The following is a 19,860-nucleotide window of genomic DNA, read 5'->3' as shown; positions in this document are numbered from 1 at the left end:
GAAAAATGAACCCGCGCTCTGCTTATCAGCGGGTGTTCGGTTGTGATTGGACAGGAGAGGTTTCTTGTACTGCAGCACTGAAAATGCCATCCCTTTCATCCCAACTCAGATCACGTCTCCCCCCCCTTGTGCTTTTCTTCCCCCTCTTTGCATTCACCGTGTATTCAACTCCCAGCCAGGTCTGCTACCTGCACGCTGTGATTTAACCTGGTGTGATGGGAGCAGCCAGCCAGGAAGAGGACCAGGGGGTTGCCTGACTCATCCCACCCCCCGGTTAGTTCCAGACAGTGGCCTCTCTGTTAGAGGGACACCGAGATCTCAGGGACACACAATGGCACCATTCACTGCAACCTGGCATCGGGGCCCTGAATTAGACACAGCTCCGTGGCTCTGTTAGGCCGAGTTCAATCCTCCGCTCACTAGCGATGCGTTTGTCAGCTCCCTCCACACCCGCTGGCCCCATTTAGGTGCCAGAATGAGCCCACACAGCCTAATAGCACAGAGATAAAATAATAATCCCACTGCAGCCAAGAGGGACGTTTGGTGGAAACTCTCCATTCATGCCAAATCGACCACATGAAAACTGGATTTTTCAGTTGTCCTGATGGTTATGGCCTGACTGCTCACCCAGAACTATAAGAACAACAGTTACAACAGCTCGCATTGAATGCACAGTGATGGTTTTATGTCCTCACATAGTGAAAGCTAATCTCTATGCAGAGGAAACATAAGCAGTGGTTTAGCTCTTCTGATGTAAAAGTTGATGTTATCCACACAGTTACGGTATTAAAAAAGACAAAAATGCCCCGACAGCATGGAGATGAGAGTCGGCTGTCATAAGGCGTTTCATTCATGAGCTTTGATACGAGAAAATCATGGACTAAATGAAAAGGTTAATGTGAACTTGGTTGTTTCTTGTGTTGTTCCACAGCACGCTCAAAAGTCTCAGTGTGTCCTTAGAAGGCTTTTAAAAACACTCCCTACCTGCAGCCTGGGCATTGCTATAATACATACATAACTTTTAAATGAATTCTGACACAACAGCCGAAGTTTCAGCGCTGATACCAAAATAATACTTTCGATACTTTAGTCAATACAAACCAATATTCTCCGATGTTAAATATGATTTAAACACAAGCAGTCATATAAGAACCTTTCCTAAAATTGGCAACATTTTACTTAAATACTGAACTTTTTAATCAACTACATTTTTCTGACAGCTTTGCAGATTCAGGTTTTACATAGTATGTGATTACTCATGATGCATGGTTGTATATTAAATGATCCAACAGTGTGTAAAATAGTCAATGAGTAATAATAAGACAATATCATAACAGTTTAACAGCGACTGCATAATGAGTACTTTCACTTTTGATTATTGAAGTGCAGCTTGCTGTTAAACGTGTGATTTTTGACTACAGGACTACTTGTAACAGACTATTTTTACATTGCAGGATTGCTATTTTTACACAAGTAAAAGATCTGAATAATTCTTCCACCACTGGTGCAACCTACTTATTTAAATCTGGAGAAAAAAAGCTCTGAGGCTCAAACACGTGGCTGATTGGAAGACTGGATGTAAAAGCTCAGCAGGAGTTTTATTTTGTAGGATAAAACATGCAAAACCACTGGCAAATTGCTTTGGAAATGTGGAAAGGAGTGATATATATAAGATGATAGATATTATTGTACCAAGGTTAAGTTTGTGAAACAGAAACACATTCCCACTGAGTAAAAAGTGTTTCTTCTTGCAATAATTGTGACGGCTTAATTTTCCATACAGCTCTTCTATGGTGGACTTTGAAGTACAAGAAAAACCATGCAAATCACTGTCGCCTCCTTTTGATGCTCTCCTCCACGGGTTAAAGCTATTGTTTGAAATGTGTAAACACTTCCTGCTCAGCATCTGGGGCCAGGTTTTTCAGATTATTTTGATCTGCAGCCACGCAGTACAGAAACGGATTTGGACAGCGGAGAAACCCAGCCAGCTCTGGGCAATGTTTACTGTTCATATGGATGTACATTTGGGGATGACTTGCCTGCATAAACAGGCCTGATTTAGGCCTTGCAGGATGAGAGGGGGGGGAAGCAAACACTGTCAGAATCAATGGCTTGTACTTTGAGCGTACGGAATCAGAGCCGACTGTTGAGTGTTTGGGAAAATCACGCAGGCTGGCCACTTCCTTTCTCCATCCATCTTTTCTGTTCTCGCTTGTTTTCTATCTGACAATCTCATGCACACTCGCTGGCCTGAAACTGGGCTGAGACAAAGGAGTAAATACACAGGATGAGTTGACAGATAAGGAAGGGTACATACAACCGAGAGCCCGGTTCACTCAAGTTCTGCTTTTATAGTTTGGCCAGGCGGCTCTCATCTTCTCTCTCATTCCTTCTCTCCCATCTTCCAACAATGGCTTTCTCTCGCCCACGGATGAACTTCAGCCACATTAGAAAGCAGTCAATCGATCACTATCCAGTTTAGCATCTCCACAGAGTTGTCACGTGAAGAAAACCATCAAAATATGAGGACATGAATCAAGAGAGTAAGTTGGTTTATGCCGCATGTAGCTGATTTCCCAGTATCATATTGGAGAACAAATAGTTCTGCATGGAGCTAAACATAAAAAAAACATCTGTCATGAATTTGTTTTCCATTTGTTTTTTGTGTGATTGAAACAAACAAGATATTAAATGTCAGTAAGTAATCTTCAGAGGTGTTAGTATGAGTATTTTGCTACCCGTGAGCAGAGCCAGGCTAGTGGTTTCCCCCTGTTTCCAGTCTTTATGCTAAGCTAAGCTAACTGAACACTGGCTGTGGAGTGTGGTATCAATCTCCTGACTCGCAGTAAGAAAGCAAATAAGTGTATTTCCTAAAATGTTGAACTGTTCCTTTAAACGTACCTGGCAAAACTTTGCAAATGTAAATATGAATGTTATTTTTATGTGCATAAAGAGACATAACATGCGTGTCAGAGCTAGAAATATCCATGCAGTAAAGTGAGATTACGCCACCTATCCAATCACATTTGGTCATTTTGCTTGACATTATTAGAATTTGCTTGAGGATATTTAGGAACAAGTAATGTTTACGTAAGAACTAGTTTATGCAGTGTGACATATTTTAATTCAGTGACACACATCACTCCACTTAACTGTTATAACATGGCTAAGTTTGAACTTACAAACAGGTGATGCAACCAACTCCAGACTGAATCAAACTAAATGTAGTCACGCAAATCCACTCCCACTTCCCAGTCTGAGGCAGAATGACTGAATCAAAGGTCATGTTGACAGGGTGCAAACATTCACACCTCAAGCCAATATCATGACCTGGTTTCATGTGAACCCGCGCGGTGAAATTAAACGCAGGGAGACAGCCATCAAGATAATTTGCAGTTTATCCTTCCCCCCACGGGGAGAGACCTCCCCCTGGGTCGAGGTTCATGGACTGATGCAGAGGCGGGTGTGACCCACGAGCTTAAAAGGTACAGGATGGCTCTGAATGTCTCGCACTGACCTCTGATTAAAACATAATATTGATTTTTACACAGGTTTAGCGCTCTGGTTAGTGGCACAGCCCAGCCCCGACCTTCATTAAGCAGTCAGAAAACAATCACCCAGCCTCCCCTGCACAGACACTGGCAGGGTCAGGGGTGGCGCTGGATTGGAGAGGATTATTACTTTCATAGTGGGATTCAGTTCAAACAGGCTCCGGGGAGGAGGACGGGAGCTGAGGAGAGAGGATACGGGAGGAAGAGGCTCACTCATGTTCGTTTTCAATCCTTGTCTCTCTTAGCTTCTCTTCCTCCTCCTTCCTCTTTCCAGTCTCCCTCATCCCCCTCACACCCCGACTCTCTCTTTTCACTCTTTCTTTTTATTGCCTCTCTCTTTCTTCCTCTGTGTGTGTGTGTGTGTGTGTGTGTGTGTGTGTGTCTCACTTCCTGTCGTGTAAGGGAGAGTGAGGTTGCCTGTGGAGGTATAATTGTAGAGTTCGGAGTAAAGTGAATTAGAGCTGACTTGACTGTGGAGGCACTGGCACAGTCTTCCCAGCAATTATATGTGTGTGTGTGTGTGTGTGTGTGTGTGTGTGTGTGTGTGTGTGTGTGTGTGTGTGTGTGTGTGTGTGTGTGTGTGTGTGTGTGTCTGTGTGCAATTAAACCCTGTCTCTGTACGTAACCGCTTGTATAAGCAGCATCACAGTGTTGATCTGTGGCTATGACTGTCTAAGCGGTTAGGTATGAGTGTGTACCCCTCTGTGTCTGTCTTTATATTTGTGGTTCTGTGTGTGTGTTAGCCTCCTGGGTACTGACCATGTGCATGGCGTCCTGGCGCTGGGGCAGTGAGGACAGCTGGGACTCTGAGTGGTAGAGGGTCATTCCCTTCCTCAGGGCGCGAAGGTCACCTGGGTTACACTGCTGAGCACAACACAAACACAAAAAAAGCAGAGATTTAGGCTTCAAGTCCATGCTTCACTGCATGCCACTGAATCTAAATGATTAACCCAAAACCCAAAATATAAAGATATTAAAAAGATAATGCATCCATACATCCATCACTCTGTATCACAACTACTTAAATGTACAGCTGTGCAATAACCTAAATTTGTCTTAGCACCCAACTGATGCTGGATTTCTGAGGCAGATAATGAGACAAATCAAGAGAATTACAAAGATCTCGTAACAGTACATATTAGCTGACACACTTCTTTACTGTAATGCAAAAACATTTGAGTGGAGCCTGGCTGACACTGGATTTTTGAGGCCAGTATTGGTATTGATATTTGTGAGTTTTCAATAAGGATCCCATTAATGTGTGTTTTTTGTTTTTTTTTAAGAATTATGGATATCAAACAATAACCTGCCACCATTATTAAAGATGATTTTAACAGTAAATATAACAGTAAATTATGTAAATAGCAAGTAAATAAAAAACTATTTAAGTTGAATTGAGAGGAATTACAGTTAAATATATGCACAAGAATGCTGCCAGTAAAGAGACAAGGGCTGGATTTAAAAAAATAAAATAAAATAGCACTAAAAAAAGGATTATTTGAATGATTCAATATCAGTTCTTCTCAACCTTTGCATTTGTGCCTTTTCTAAACAAATCTGCACTGAATGTTGCTAAATGTGTAGGCAGTGGTTGCCTAGTGCTTCGGTTAGGGCTGCATGAAGTGTGAAATAGTGCACTTAGTGGAGATGGAGTTATTGCAGAGTGCACTAAAAGGTTGTTTAAGGATAAAAAGTAATGCAGATGATACTTGGCTGTATCAGCTGCCCTGAGACAGTCCATGAATAGCTGTATGACGGCATTTATTTTTTTAAATACTCATAATCATGACGCCCTTGCAGGAGTCGCAGGTCTTTTATCACTCTCGCTCAACTGTTTTGCACATTGGCCTGAAAAGAACAGATGTGTCACGCTTTAGTCATTTACCAAAGAAAATCCTTGGCCCAGTTTTCTACAGTTGCTCACTTGTTGAACCTAGAAGATATTTAAGTTCCCAGGATATAACTGATGTGACTGAATCCACCACAGGTGAACTGAACTGAATTGGAAGATCAGTGCCAACATCCAGTCATATACATGTTAATATATCAGTCAGGCTCAACTGTGTATATATTAAGTGATGCTCAGCGATGGTGCAGATGAAGAAGGTTCTGTCCCCCGCCTACACTTGCACCTGCACTCTCCTCATCACTTTGCTCTGAGCACTTTATTTGCAAAGCATGTTTTTATTTGTTGAAGCTTGCTACATAAATGGCACTTCAGTGTGCTGGACGGTATCGCATTGCGTCATCATCGAGGGCCGCTACGCCGGGACAGAGTTCCTAAGATTTGTCCTCATTAGCAGCCAAAGACCACTGGTTCCTGGGGGCGGTAGGCGGCCTAGCTTCTCTCTGTAGGCAGGAACACGGCGACAGCGCGGCTCCTTATGACATTTCTCCTGTCACGCACCAGCGTTCCCTCTGCGCAAGGCGTGGTGTGTGAACACATGTGACGCCTGGGAGCACTCGGGCAGTAAATAGACCAATGAGCTGTTGGGGGTGTGCCTGTGAACGCTGTGGACGTCGTGCTGTATGGTCTGCCGCTGCATTATCTCTGTGTGTGTCACGCAGGTGCACGGTCACACACAGTTTGCGCACACATAAATCAGCATTCCCCTTGTCTCCTCTGTCCTTTGATACTCCCCCTCCGCTCCACTCCTCCTGAGCTTAGTATCCTGCCAGTGTTCCTCTAACCTTTCACAATCCTTCCCTTGGCACTTTGTATCCTTCAGCTTTCCATATTCATGCCCTCAACTCTGCACCTTCGCGAACATCTCTGTGTCATTTCTCCGGGTTTTGTGTCTGCCGGCAAGCTACGCACTAAATGTCACATCTGGAGGAGAAACATAAACACACAATCCATGAAATGAACACATCTGTCAACCGAATAAGAAGACTTAGTAAGAGCAGATGCAGTTTTCTGACAAGGCCTCCATCATCTAAAGAATATTCCTCTTAGGCTGAATCGAGCTTCACAAACCGACACACGTCTTGGACTTTTCATTCCCTTCCTGAGCTGACCTTGACCGCTGAGACCAACAAAGCTATTTGTTTGCATGACAGCCGGGGACAGCTGACCCTCTGCAGTCTTCTTGGCTAAAACTGAGGCCCCTCCGTCTATCCATCCATCACAGTGTTCTTGGTGCTGACAGGGAGAAGCTGTGGACGTCACACATCGTTTCCTGTTTGAGTTATGAGGGGCAGGGGTGATGCCACCTTGACAAATGGGTAGCGAGGACAGCAGCGCTCCTTGAGTGCAATCAATTCAGTCTGAGTAACCTGTGCCAATATTTTCTCATACTTAAAATACTAGGGGCACATTCTTTATTTTTCTCCAAGTTTATGCCTGAGACTGCAGCTTTAGCCTCAATGTTTCAGCGCAATATGATGAACGCAGCCATCAAGAGCCAGCTGAAAACATGAAGTCACCCACAGAGAGCATTTTTAACTACATCATGGAGAAAACATTACCTGAATTAGCAAGCTATAGTAGAGATGATAGCTAAAATCCAATCCATCTTTCTCAGTCAGTCAATCAGTCATATTGGAAACTCTTCATTAACCTCTTTCATCATTCAAGTCCACTAGACCCTACTGCAGTCCACTTTCGCAAAATGAGTTCAATTAGGCTGCAGTTAACGGATGAGGTGTCACCTGAATCGGTCATATCAGTCACTAAATTCACAGAGTTGCGCTCAGCATGTGAACGCCTCAGAGTGTCTAACACTGAGTTTAAAGAGATACAGAACGGCTGGAAGACATGGGAGTTGGAGAAAAGCTACTGAGCAAATCACGTGCACTCATGTGGCTGGGCTTGTCGGAGTATGAGCGTGGGCGTGCATGTGAGCGCACACCTGTTTTTCTCATTGTATTCACACCTGTGCTGTGTAGGCCCTCGTTAATGTTTACCGTGGGACCTTGTTGTTAACTCCCTCCCTTCTCCCTTGAGTACAGTAAAATATTTCAGCCGAGCTGGTTTGGAGGGTCAGCATTCCAGCAGTAAGAGCCTATTGTTTCCTTCAGGCTCCACGCAACTTCCACTGGGCCACTTTCATAACACAGGAAGTTTGGCAATATGTCCATTGAGGCGACTAATCCTCTGTAACAATTCCACCTGCTGGGTTATTGCATAAGAGTCGCATTAAATAGCAAACTCCAGCTCTATTTTTTCCATTATTTAGTGGAGTACACTTATGTATTCACGACCCATCTTACAATTTAAAGGACAGTTTATTCATGACACAAGCATCAAGACAGTATCTTTTAACTCCATTCATTCATTCTTCAGTTGCTCTCACACACCAGTTGTCGGCCATGCATTATAGATACCTGGATCTACCTGTGTTGCCCCTGCATCTTTAATTATTCAGCGCACCAGACGTCCCGACAAGCCAGGACAAGCGTGTGTTATTTATGCACCAAAGCACAATGTGGCGTTCATTCACCTGAGGTACCTCGCACCGAACACTGACTGTGCTCTGCGAAACAGCTCCAAGGACAGAGGGAGGCTTTATGCCAAGATAGGCCACATACAAGCAGGGCCACCTGTGCTCATTCATTAGCATAGCATGCTAGCAGCGCATATCAAGGACTGGACACAGAAGCAACGCCCCCCTACAAGGTAATGCGATCCTGTTCCTTTAGGCTTGTAACACTGACAGTCTGTCACACAGGTGACTCAGGTCTATGGCATGTCTGAAGCTGCACTGGCAGGTAAAATATTAGGTACACCATGTACCTGAATATGGCCCGGAATACATATTCTGACATTCTGAGAAAGACACTCATTCATTTGATGAGAGTTAGATGAGCAGATGAATCTTCTCTACTATTTGTTAAATCTGTACAAAGAACAAAGTTTAAAAATAGAGAAATTGTGGTTTTTCAGGGAGTTATATGCAGAATATTTCTTGGCCTGGTAAAGAGACTTTCAGGAGTCTTAGTCAAATTGTATTGCCCAAAACTATAAACCATAGAGTTGATTCAGCACCTGTGTGAAAGTGGGCATCATACCAGTGAACACTACTGCCACGGGGTGCATTGGCATTGTACAGGCGTTGCTTTTATTGTGTCCACCCTCCGCATACAAGGAAGCAACAAGCTCAAAGCTGTGAAAAAGTCCCACCACCGAACAGATAAAAGAGAGAAAAGGCAAAGGAGGCTCAACCAGCAGAGGAGCCAACAAACAGTGACGTTTCTGAGAGTTACCTTTTTCGTCTGTATCTGTGATAAACTATACCGGCTATAAGCCTAGGGAGAGAAACACAGTGTATTGGTTCATCATTTGATTACTGTCTATGGTTAGCCATTATTAACAGCAATGGTAGCAACTGAATTCTTCCAGGCTCCACATTCAAGATGGAAAAACAAAAAGACCTTCATGCTTTCACAGAGCAGTATTCTGATTAATGGCAACACAATCATCTTATACTTTACAGAGTTATTCTATCAGTACTGCAGGTTCTACCACTGCAAAAACAGAAAGAAAAATAACACATGACTTCAACTGTGACTCAGGACTATTATTGGACTTTAAGACGCAGGCTCTATTATATGTCTTGACTGCTGTGAGACAATGTGTAGCACCTAATTGGAGCAGTTAAGGGCTAATTATGAGGCTCATTTACTGCAGGTTTCGTATCAGCGATCCCAGCCTACACTCTCTGCCTATATGTGAATCTGCTGGGAGATAAGCGTGGAGAGAGAAATCACTTTAAAAAGGATAAAGGCCTGGAATCAAAAAGCCATTTAAACTGTGAAAGTCCAGCTCGGAGTGTGTGCAGCCTGACTTGCATTCAAATGAACTGAACCACATGATAAAACAGAACAGACGATATGTAAAAGAATATCATGCATGAATATGAACTAATAACTAAAGAGCCACAGCTTTGAGTGATCCACAGTTCGATCCCGCTAACACGACCAATTCTTACGTTTACACCGTCTGTGGTGGAGTGTGTGTAACACACACCTCTGCAGACTGACATGTGAACTCCTCATGAACCAGACCAGAAATCCACCCTCCTTCCTTCTCGCACTCCCACCTCCACTCACTCAAACCTCCATCCTCAAATTTGGGAGAAGTCAGAGCAAGGTCAACTTTGGGAGAAATGCTTTACTCTGTCACCGTCACTTAATGCCTCGTCCCCCTCCTCTTTCCTCCTCTCATCTCTCCTCCGCTCCAACAGTTCGCCTCGGGGGCTAACATCACTGCTCGCTACTGAAGCTTACTGACTCCCCATGAATTAAACATGGATAAACATATTCTCCAACTAACAGGCAGGCTGTTGTGAGGGGGTGGCTTCACAGAGGCATCAGGCAACCACTTTATCTCATCACAGCTGCCTATCACATGTTTTGGACGAGTTGGGAAGTTGCACAAGAGCGGTTCTGTGAGGGTACAAGTTCAAATAGCGTTGGACTGGGCTGCTAGTGCAACTTTGCATGCACAATATGCACAGCGTCTGCGTGTGTGCACCTCACCTGTGAGAGAAGCTTATTGTTATCGTCCTCCAGGATCCGCACTTTAGTCTCCAGCTGCCTGATGTAGTTGGAGGAGGAATCTGGAGGAGAGACAGAGGAGAAAAGAGGGGAAGGAGAGGTGGTTAGCATTTCAAAGACCTCGAATGGAAAACAGGAAGGCACGGCTACGGGAGCGAAATGACCGCATAGTGCTCGAAAAGTTACTGTGCACTTTGAAAGACCCCTGAAACTCATTCTCCAAATGAGGAGGTTTCACATCACATCAGCGTGTGCACAATGATAATGCTAACAATCTGATGTTTGACCATGTTCAGCTTCTGCGTTTAGCATCCTAGCACGCTCGCAGTTGATAATTAGCTGTAAACAGAAAGTAGAGCAGAGGCATCATGGAAATTTCATTTGTTTTCAGAGTATTAAGCCATAAATCAACTTATTAATCTAATGAGAAATAAAGGTCACGAATAACTCTAAGAGATGACGTGATGTTGTGTTACATGTCAGATTGCTTGTTTTGATCAACCAAAAGTCAAAAACCAAAAGATAAAATCAGAGAGACGCTGTAAATCCTCATATTTTGAAAAGCTGCAAACAATAAGTTAACTACAATGAGTGCTACTCTACAAATCCATGTGCCATGTGTGTTGCCTTGTACAAAGCCCTCATGTGCTAAAAAAATAGTTGCAGCCTGATGTCAGGGGTCAAGCACTGAGCGTTCCCACCCAGATTAGCAGTGCTTGACCTAACTTTTGACCTCATATGTGACTGGGGCCATTTCCCAGTTTGGCCCACATTCTCCTGCGCCACTCATTCATCCTGAAAAAAAAAAACCATTAGATTTCATGATATTTGCTGCAAACAGCCTTCATATTGTATACACCTGACACACAATCTAAGCACGGCCTAATTGCTCCACAGAGATTCCCTCAACGATCGTGGATCCTGATAAAGCGGCATTCAGCGTCAACATGAATCAACTCTACCGAGTTCAAACCAGGAACAGGAGCTGTGTGAGGAGCGGAGGTGCAGTTAGACTCAGTGGGTGGCACAGTGCCTGTTATCTAAAAAGGCATATTTAATTTACAGTGCGTTCAAAGCCGAGGTGCGCACAGGAAGCACACTCCGGCAACTAGTTGGGAGCGCGGCGCTGCGCACACAGCTTTGTTTTATTTTGTTTTCTAAGTGGAGGTACAGAGAGACAGAGCATGTGATGGGGAGATACAACAAAGCCGACAGGGAGGCTGCTGATGAAAAGGCTGGATTGGGTAAAGATGCAGATGAGAAGTCACTTCTGTAGGGTACAACACACACACAAGCACACACACACACACACACACACACACACACACACAAAATCACAGCTTGCTGCATCCATGAGGTAACTCTGACCTTACTTTGTTAATATCTAACTGACCCTTACATGTCTCACCAGTCTGCTGTAATGTTACCAAGTTGAGAGGCACTTTGCAACCAGGGGGCGCTATTCCTCAGATATCCAATATCAAAGATATACACAGCACTGGCAGCCTGGAGGTTTGCAAAGACACACACAGTCACAGACAATAGCTACATCCTTGTGTCACACATAGGTGAACATACAGTATGTTTACATAGACTTGACACAGAAGGTTGTGGTCAGCTTTGTGCAGGACCCTGACTTCTTAAACATCATCCGAAACTAGAAACCCAGTTAACTTATGTAGCTTAACTTCTCCCTGAGAATGATGTCTCAGCCATATATATGCCTTGTGTCCAGTTTAACAGTTTAATATAAAATCTGGCTTTATGTGGAGGACAAATAACGATTTCCACTGCTGTGTGCTGTCTCAGTACCGAGCCTGTCCTCTCACCTCAGTCCAAACGCTCCATATCATTAATACACTGGACCAGCTGCATATAAACAGAACTGCACACGCACACAAGACAGTTGTGAGGAGAAATCAGGTGAAAGCAGGACTAAAACAGAAAAAAACACCTGTTTTCACATGTACAAAACCGATCCTTCTCCTAAGACCAGAGAGCAAAGAGGGGTAAGTGCCAGTAGCCCCAGCAGGGCCTGCGGGCCTATCCATGTCCAGCCACTTGACTTTTTAGGAGGGCCGGTGCAGACAGTGCTGTCAGTTGGCTGGTTGGACAGCTAGAGGAGGCGACTGCCGTGGCCAGAGCTGCTAATCCTCTCTTCCTGCCTTGTGACCCTCTAATCTGGATTCATCTGCTGGCCTGACCTGCAGCCAGATCTCAAGCCGATTAGGGTGAAGACTCCTCAGCCTTCAGTCATCAGCAGCACTCAAACAACAAAAAGAGGAGCCTCAGAAAGACAGGGAGGATGGAAAATTAATGTTTGTTCTTTTTTTTTACCCCCTCAGTGCTGTGTATATTTAGATTACTTACAGAGATTGAGATCTCGCCATCAGTAATCCAATAAACTCAAAAGTCATCTGAGTCTGTCAGGCTTATTTTTTTTTATCTCCTTAGAACTAATTAAACAAAAATCAAGATAAGCAATCAAAGATAAATACTGATTTCACAGCTCAGACGTGCTCTATTCGACTAGAGAAACCCAGAGTTGGCCTGTAGTGAGGAATCCCACTGTCATGAACAGTCTGCACATACCACCGCTCTCCCCTCCACTCCCCATCTCTAAGCCTTTGATGTGCTATAGGGGGGTTATGGTAAATCTCAGAGCGCATCACTTCGGCATCACACATGACATGATTAAGTGGTCCTGCTTAAATACGTGCAGATCTGCCGTGGGAACGTTCACAGGAACACACAGCATGCACAAAAACGCCCGGACACCTCCCATACACACACACCCAAACACTACACACAAGCACAGAGCCGCAGGGATCCACAAGGAGAATCCTGCAGTCACCTTCTCTTTAACACCCGGCTCCACAGAGTCATCCTGGTGGGAGATGGGGGTCAGGCAATTAAAGTGGCTCCCTGGCTCCCTTGCCCTTCCTCCATCCTTTTATCCCCTCCATGCCTCCGGCTTCTCATACTCTCCTCAGCACTCCTCCATGAAGCTGGAGTAAAAGCTACAGATCATATGGGGATCACACAGCGAAGCCAAAATAATTACCCTGCAAAACTCAGCCCTGCATCCACTCTTTTATACACAACAAGCATCCAGGGAGAGGCCATTATTACTTATGCATAACTTGAATGCGATCCCAAGAGCTGATAAAGTGAGTACAAGATGCTGTGGAGCAGTAGCAAAGTAAAAGTGTCCAACCAAGCAGGAAGCAGTACAGAGAGAGAGCAAGAGGAGAAGACAGAAGGGAGAACCTCGTCTTTACAATGCACAAGTAAGCTATTTATACCTCTGCACAAGTGTTGTTTACCCAGTGAATTGAGAGCATGTGAGAGCTCTTACTGTGAGAGCATGTGTGTGTGTTTGTGTGCACGCGGGACAGAAAGGTGACGCAGACAGTGGCGCGAGGGCGCGAGGGCGCGAGGCCGCCCCCCACCCCCGCCCCCCCCGCGCGCGCGTCACATCGCATCACGTCAGTGCCGCTGTGACCCACTTCCAGCGGCCACTCCCTCCTTAACTGCGCTCCGCTCCCCGTTTCCCTCTGCTTTTATTACATCCCTCTGCTTTAACTTCCCCCGTCCATTGTATTCATTTTCTGCTCGTAAAGAGTATACAAGTGTTTTGGAGACGGGTCCACGGGTCAACTTCAACTTTTGTTGGAGGGGGAGGGTTGTTTTCTCATTGCTTTTGCAGAATGAAAGCCAAGCTCCCCAAAACTTGGTGCAATCAGGTCATGACCTCAACTGGGTCTTTGTGTCCTACTGTGCTTCAAACTAGCCAACTATCCCCATCTGTCCACTACAGCTCACTTTGCTTCAGCACCATGCCACAGTCACGCAGCATCGCATCGTCTGCAGGGTTTTTCAGATTTGCGCTCACTTGGAATGAAGCCTGCAGAGGTAAAACTGCACAAGAAGGTGTTGTGTTGACGCGTTGGTGGATGGAGTTCGCTCAGTTGTCGTGGATAGAAATCCCTCCGCCAGGGAAGGCTGTGATGTGGTTGAAAGAGCAGAAAAGCTTATAAATGGACCTTCGATTGGTTTAGTTTATTCAAATCTATCACAGGCTTCTTGAAAGGACCAGTGTAAGCTCCTTAACGACAACTCATTATGCACATTACATTTTACTGACATTCTTTCCTACCAATCCAGTCAGCCATTGGTTTCTGCTGATTTGGGTATATTTTCAAAAAGTCTCTGCCTTTCCACCTCTACATCTGTTCTAGCTCTGTCTATATATGTTTCATCTCCCAGTATGGGGGCAGTGTGGGTGGTGAGTTTATTGGAGGTCAAGGCAGGCCACTCTTTTAGCAGCAAACAGGGAAGTGCGGGCTGAAAGCATGGAGCCGGGCATGCTGGTAAAGGGGTGCTGCACAAATTAGGACGTCTAAAAATAGCCCACACGTGTACAAATTTACACCGGGCATTTAGCTGATGCTGACAGAAATGTTACAATTAGAGCAAAAACCAGCCTCCACGCTGTTGACTCCAAGGTCTTTGCTACATCAAAGTAGCTTTGGTGGAACTGTTCGGTTAAAAAGGACCAGGCTTCCCTTATGTTTTCAAGTCAGATCCCATGGCCTACAGAAGCCTGCAGTGAATTGAAATCACTCTGCTTTTATTATTCCTGGCTCGGCTCTTGCTTTCATCTCCTATTCAAAGCTGTATCGCAGTGTTTTAGCACAGAGACACAGATATTCTCTCAGCGATGTGTGTATGTGTGCGCGTGGAGTGTGAATGAGCGCTTATGTGCTGCATTTGTAAGGTAGGGAATCCATGTGGGTTGCTTGGGGATCTACGATGAGTGTGTGTGTGTGTGTGTGTGTGTGTGTGTGTGTGTGTGTGTGGGAGGGAGAGCAAACAAGAGGGTTTGTGTGAGAGAGGGGATTTTTAAACCCATCTGTGATTATACTGTATGTGTGTATGTGTGCTCATGGCAGGAGGTTGGGTCAATTACCTCAAGATGTTGAAGAAAGAGCAGTTACAGTCTCTCTCTCTCCTTTCTCTGCACCAACACCCAAGTCAAAGTACAGCAAGAAAGCATGAAATCTGACCTCACTGGCTGCAGAAAGTCTAGTTCATTACGTAAAAACATCCCCATTAACCAGCAACTTCCAAAACCTTCGAGGAAAAATCTGAGGATTTGACTGAGGCCCACCTTAAAAAACTGGAAAAAGGGAGGGAGTGACGAAAAACAGAGGGAAAAGGGATGTGAAGGGAGAAAAAGAAACAAAGGAGAGAGGCACCCCTGCTTCTAGTCAGACGTTGGTGCCAGTCAGGCGAGCAGGCTTTAAGGGAAAGAAATGGTTTCACTGCTGCTACATTAGATTTGCAAATAACATTCAGTTTATAAAATTGGGGGAAATAGTGAAGATCACATCTTCCTCGTGCCCAACGTGATTAAACTGCTTGTTTCCTCCAGCTGACTTTCTAATGCTTCCAGCTGAGTCGCTTTAAAAAGATGCAAAACTGTATTTTTCACCTCTACAAGAACAGGATGAGGCCCAACCAATGAGTTTGAGGAATGTAACGCAATTCTTTCCTACTTTGTAGTGTAGCTGTTGAAATTTTCTACGGGAAAAATAAAGTTCTATCTTATCTTTTAATGTAATGTCTCGGCTGAAGGGTTTGAAAGGGTTTGCTGGAATGTAAACTTCCACTAAGCAAGCTGCACATACCAACACACTCCAAAGAAGAGCTGTGAAAAGATGTGTGCATATGTGTGAGCGTAGGCAGTTTTAGGTAAGTACTGCATGTCTGCGAGGGTCTGTTGCACTTGCATCTACAGCTGCGTCCCTTTCTGCATGTCAGTATGAACTGCATGTGTGTGCATGCATGCATGTGCTTGGCCTGCATGCAAGTGTGTGTGTGTGTACCTCCTCAGCTCGGTTGCCCAGCGCTCGGTCAAAGCCAGGGCAGGCCGACCAGAGGAACAGAGACGAACAAGTTAAGTGAGCACCCATGCTGCATTAATGAGGGGGATGGCAGAACCTGGCAACCCAAGCACGTAAACCACGGGCCCCTGGAAGGGCTTCAAAGGCTAGACTGGCTCATCAGCTGGCGGGGAGCTAACCCCATCTGACAAGACATGGCACCCGCTCTAAGGGAGAGAGAACGCCTCACCTCCCCACGCACTCTCTGGTGTGTGTTTAAGTGTGCATGTGTGTGTAGTAAGACGTGTTGTTTTCAGTGTGTGTACGTCTGCATGTGAAAACAGCTCTGTATTACTTCATGCTTGAGGAGAGGAGACCCATGCTGAGTGACTAGTGCGAAAGTTAAAGTGCCAAATGGATTACGCTTCAAAAAGACGGCCTGTGTGTATTAACATCTCTTAAACATTGACCAGATGAAATCAGCTTTTTCATCTTTCGCCGCTTGTCAACTGCGAGGCCAGTCAGGCCGGCGTTAACTCAGCAATGAATGCACTTTCCCAGTGAGGTGAAGTAACAGGCCACATGAGAAATCTCTTTGCTTCTGCTCAGAAATATTGAGCACACCTTAGTGCTGCATGCCAGTATCATAGTTTCGCGAAGCCCTGTTTGGTCCTGCAGCGGAAACAAGGCTGCTGATTGGCTGTGAGCATGAGCCTGGACCTTGACCACATGCATAAACTGAATACACAAGCTGTGTGTTCACTGTTACAGAGTAATACTTAAGTTGTGGCCAGTATTTCCTGCTTTGCCTGACCTCTGGCTGAAATGCTTTTCTGCCTACCTGGAAAACAAGTTCACTTTTTAAAGTAACGCTGAGGTAATTAGTCCATGAACCAGTTCTATTCAACTTGGGCTGTCAAAGAACAGAATGGTTTCTCTTGACCAAACCAGATCTGGTTGTGATTGTTGAGACAGTGGAAAGGTGAACCAGGAAATGATTTTGTTTTACATTTGAATAAAATGCATTTTACGATGATATAATTACTGTTCCTGTGAATGGATTCTGGCTTTGGGAAGACTGACATAAGGGCTGTTTCTGTTTGTTACACAAAAAGGATTTTCCTCTCAGAAAAAATGGGTTCTTTCCATAATGTTGTCAGACACTCAGAATAACAATCTGAGCCTGTCAGTGGCAAAAACAAACACTTTTAGTGGACGCACACTGATGGTGTGCAAACGCCCGGAGGGATTACATTGCAGCCTGCTTTGTGGCTGCCGTCTGCAGCGCTCTCACCAAATACTGGGAAAACTTCAAAAATCCCTGTCTCCATTAGTCACTTGGACACAAAAACGTTGGAAAACAGAGTCCATAATCAAATAATATGTGGCCAGAACTCCAGTTTGTCTGGGACACTAATATCTTGCGGGACATGTGGATCAGCACCAGCTGGAAACTCTGCAGCACAGCGTCTCTTTCACTGACAGAAGATGAAATGTAGGTTGAACTGAAATGACCCAATAATTCAACAACACAGTAAGGGACATCATTTAATTGGACTGTTTTGTAATGTGTAGGTAAGTAGATAATATACAAGGAGCACGTCTCTCATTGTTTTTTCCTCTAATGAACATAATGCGTAAAAATAGATTCGAACAGATCGAATTTTATTGTTCAAGTTAGTTGCAGCCCTAATCTAAAGACAGTCAGACGGAGCCTCTCAGTCTATTCAGTCGGAAAGTACCGCTCTTTTTGGAAACGCCCTGTAAATGATGGTCCAGTTTCGCTGTCTCACACAGATGGTTCTATACATCCTTCTTCACTTCTCCTGAATTCTGCCATTTGTCATCATTCTCCATCTGTCCAAAAGAGTTCAGTGTAAACACATTACAAAACAGGTGCCCGCAGGCATGATGCAGGCTGATCCTCATTTCCTCTCATATTTCCTGACATAAATCAATCTGACCGTCTGGATAAAACAGAGGGAAGTTGATGAATAATCAGTATTGACTTAATCCAATTACACACACTAATCACAGCATGTTATGTATGTAATTACACCCACTTCAGTCATTTACAGTTGTGTAGAGGTCAGCTGGGGCTCTTTAATGCATCAAAGGTTGTTAATGTCGATTGAGTGGAAACTGAAGACCAGCATCAAGCTCTCATGTCTGGCTATCGATCGGTCTGTCAACATCCTTAGCGGGCGGGCAAGAGAGAGGGACAGACAGAAGCAGTTTATTTATAGGTATTCCAGCAGACAGTAACGCAGACATGTGTCTCGCTGCTATCACACATCCTGTCCGGCAAAGTGATGCGTCCCTGCCCTGTCTCCTCAGCTCGTCGTCACCACCCTTGCAGGGTCAGCGGACGCCTTCGCGCGCCTGCAGCTGTGTGCGGTTTGCTGAAAATGTGTGTGTGCGTGTGACGTTGCCGTGCGTCTGTGATTACGTACGTACAGTATGAGACGGTGGTTGTGATTTATAAATAACAAGTTGTAGATCGGAAAATCTTCTCCAAAGTCAAAACAAACATGCGCTGCTTGACTGTAACAACAGTAATCAAACAGCATAGATGATCAGGCCACTTGAAAAGCTGGTGCCCTATGCCCTTAATCTTTTGATTAGGCTAGAAGAATGGCAATCTGGCAGCCAGTTGGGTTTAATCCCATGAAATCAAAGCTTTGGGCTTATATTCAGCCCACACCCTTAATTACAGCCAATGTGTGTGTGTGGTGGCTATTCTAAAATGAAACAAAACAGAGATTAGTGACATTTGGAGATGGATTGGCTATAAGCCATTGTTTGTCTACACGGAAGCAGCAGCATGTTGCAGATGACCTTTCTTCAACATCTTTCAGCCGAGGACCCTAACTATTTTTCAATGTAATGGGTCATACCTTGAGTAGGGTGCTAATAATGCTTCTGGGTAAAAATATATGAAATTGGATGGAAGCCATGTGATACAGGTGTACTAAGACTTTCTAGAGTGAATAAGATGTTCCATTAAATATCTTCTTATTCCAAGATGTAAAAAGCTTCTTGCCGCATCGCGCTCATTGGCACTCATGGCCCCTGACACTGAAGGTCAGGGGTCATAAACTCCTGACTGGTTCAGGGATGGGACACTACATTCCTGTGGATCAGTCAGCCATTTAGACTTTCTGCTGCACAGAAGAACATGATGGCAAACCGCCGAGGGATTACAAAGCTACACTGCTTCTCCCTGATTTGTTTTAGATGGCAGTGCACACAACTGCACAATCCCCTTTTTGTTTAAATACATTTAAGTATGATCCATTCATTTAGATGGGATGATTTGTTGAAGTGATTACATGTCTTTTGCTAGCAGGAATTAGGAATATTTACTTGTTGGTTCAAGTGGAATTAAGTCATACCCCCTTCAACAAAAACATGTGGAAAATGTCGGCTAAAACAGCAATTTAACTGAACAGATACGCACATATGCTGCCAGTAAACGCCTGGAAGTCGTCAACGTGACGCCCCACAGTGTCAGTGAAAGGCTTTGCAGAAGATGCTGGAGGAGATGGCTGGCTTTACCTCACACAACCCACAACCCACCGCAGTGTGTAAACAAACACCAGAGGGCATTGTGGGTAGAGAACGTCCTCCCGCAGCCCATGGCCCTCTTTAACCTCATTCCTCTGCCCGTTACCACGGTTTCACCACCGCAGAGCCCATGGCAACCTTCATTTGCATAAATCTGCATGCCTCCCCGTTCCTTTAAAAGACCGTCTGACTGACTGCTGAGCTGGCAAAGGTTGTGCTTATGTAAGCAGTCTAACAGCTAGCAGTTAGACGGTAATACAGAGAGCGTTCCTTCAATAAGTATAACCCTGAAACCCCTTTATTATCGGCCTCTGAAAATCCCATCTGCGATGCGGGTTCTGATGCAATCTGCGAGC

General features: G+C 44.7%; 1 protein-coding gene across 4 annotated transcripts in view; it reads right to left on the bottom strand.

The window, feature by feature from the left end:
* ccdc85cb (coiled-coil domain containing 85C, b) overlaps nt 1-19,860 on the bottom strand; it is a 43,089-nt gene that overhangs the window by 3,960 nt on the left and 19,269 nt on the right. Inside the window, exons 2-4 of one of the 4 annotated variants that reach the window (XM_070987696.1) lie at nt 10,032-10,111; nt 8,757-8,798; nt 4,311-4,415 (exon numbers count right to left, since the gene is read on the bottom strand). In XM_070987696.1, coding sequence (XP_070843797.1) covers nt 4,311-4,415; nt 8,757-8,798; nt 10,032-10,111 — 227 coding nt within the window. Of the gene's footprint in view, nt 1-4,310; nt 4,416-8,326; nt 8,799-10,031; nt 10,112-19,860 lie in introns of those variants that run through there. The other 3 variants (XM_070987693.1, XM_070987692.1, XM_070987694.1) reach the window with 3 other exon arrangements.

Source organism: Chaetodon trifascialis, chromosome 19, assembly GCF_039877785.1.
Source record: "Chaetodon trifascialis isolate fChaTrf1 chromosome 19, fChaTrf1.hap1, whole genome shotgun sequence".
NCBI classification, from domain to species: Eukaryota; Metazoa; Chordata; class Actinopteri; order Chaetodontiformes; family Chaetodontidae; genus Chaetodon; species Chaetodon trifascialis.
The sequence above is the reverse complement of the archived record's forward strand: the minus strand, read 5'-3'. Positions and strand labels throughout refer to the sequence as shown.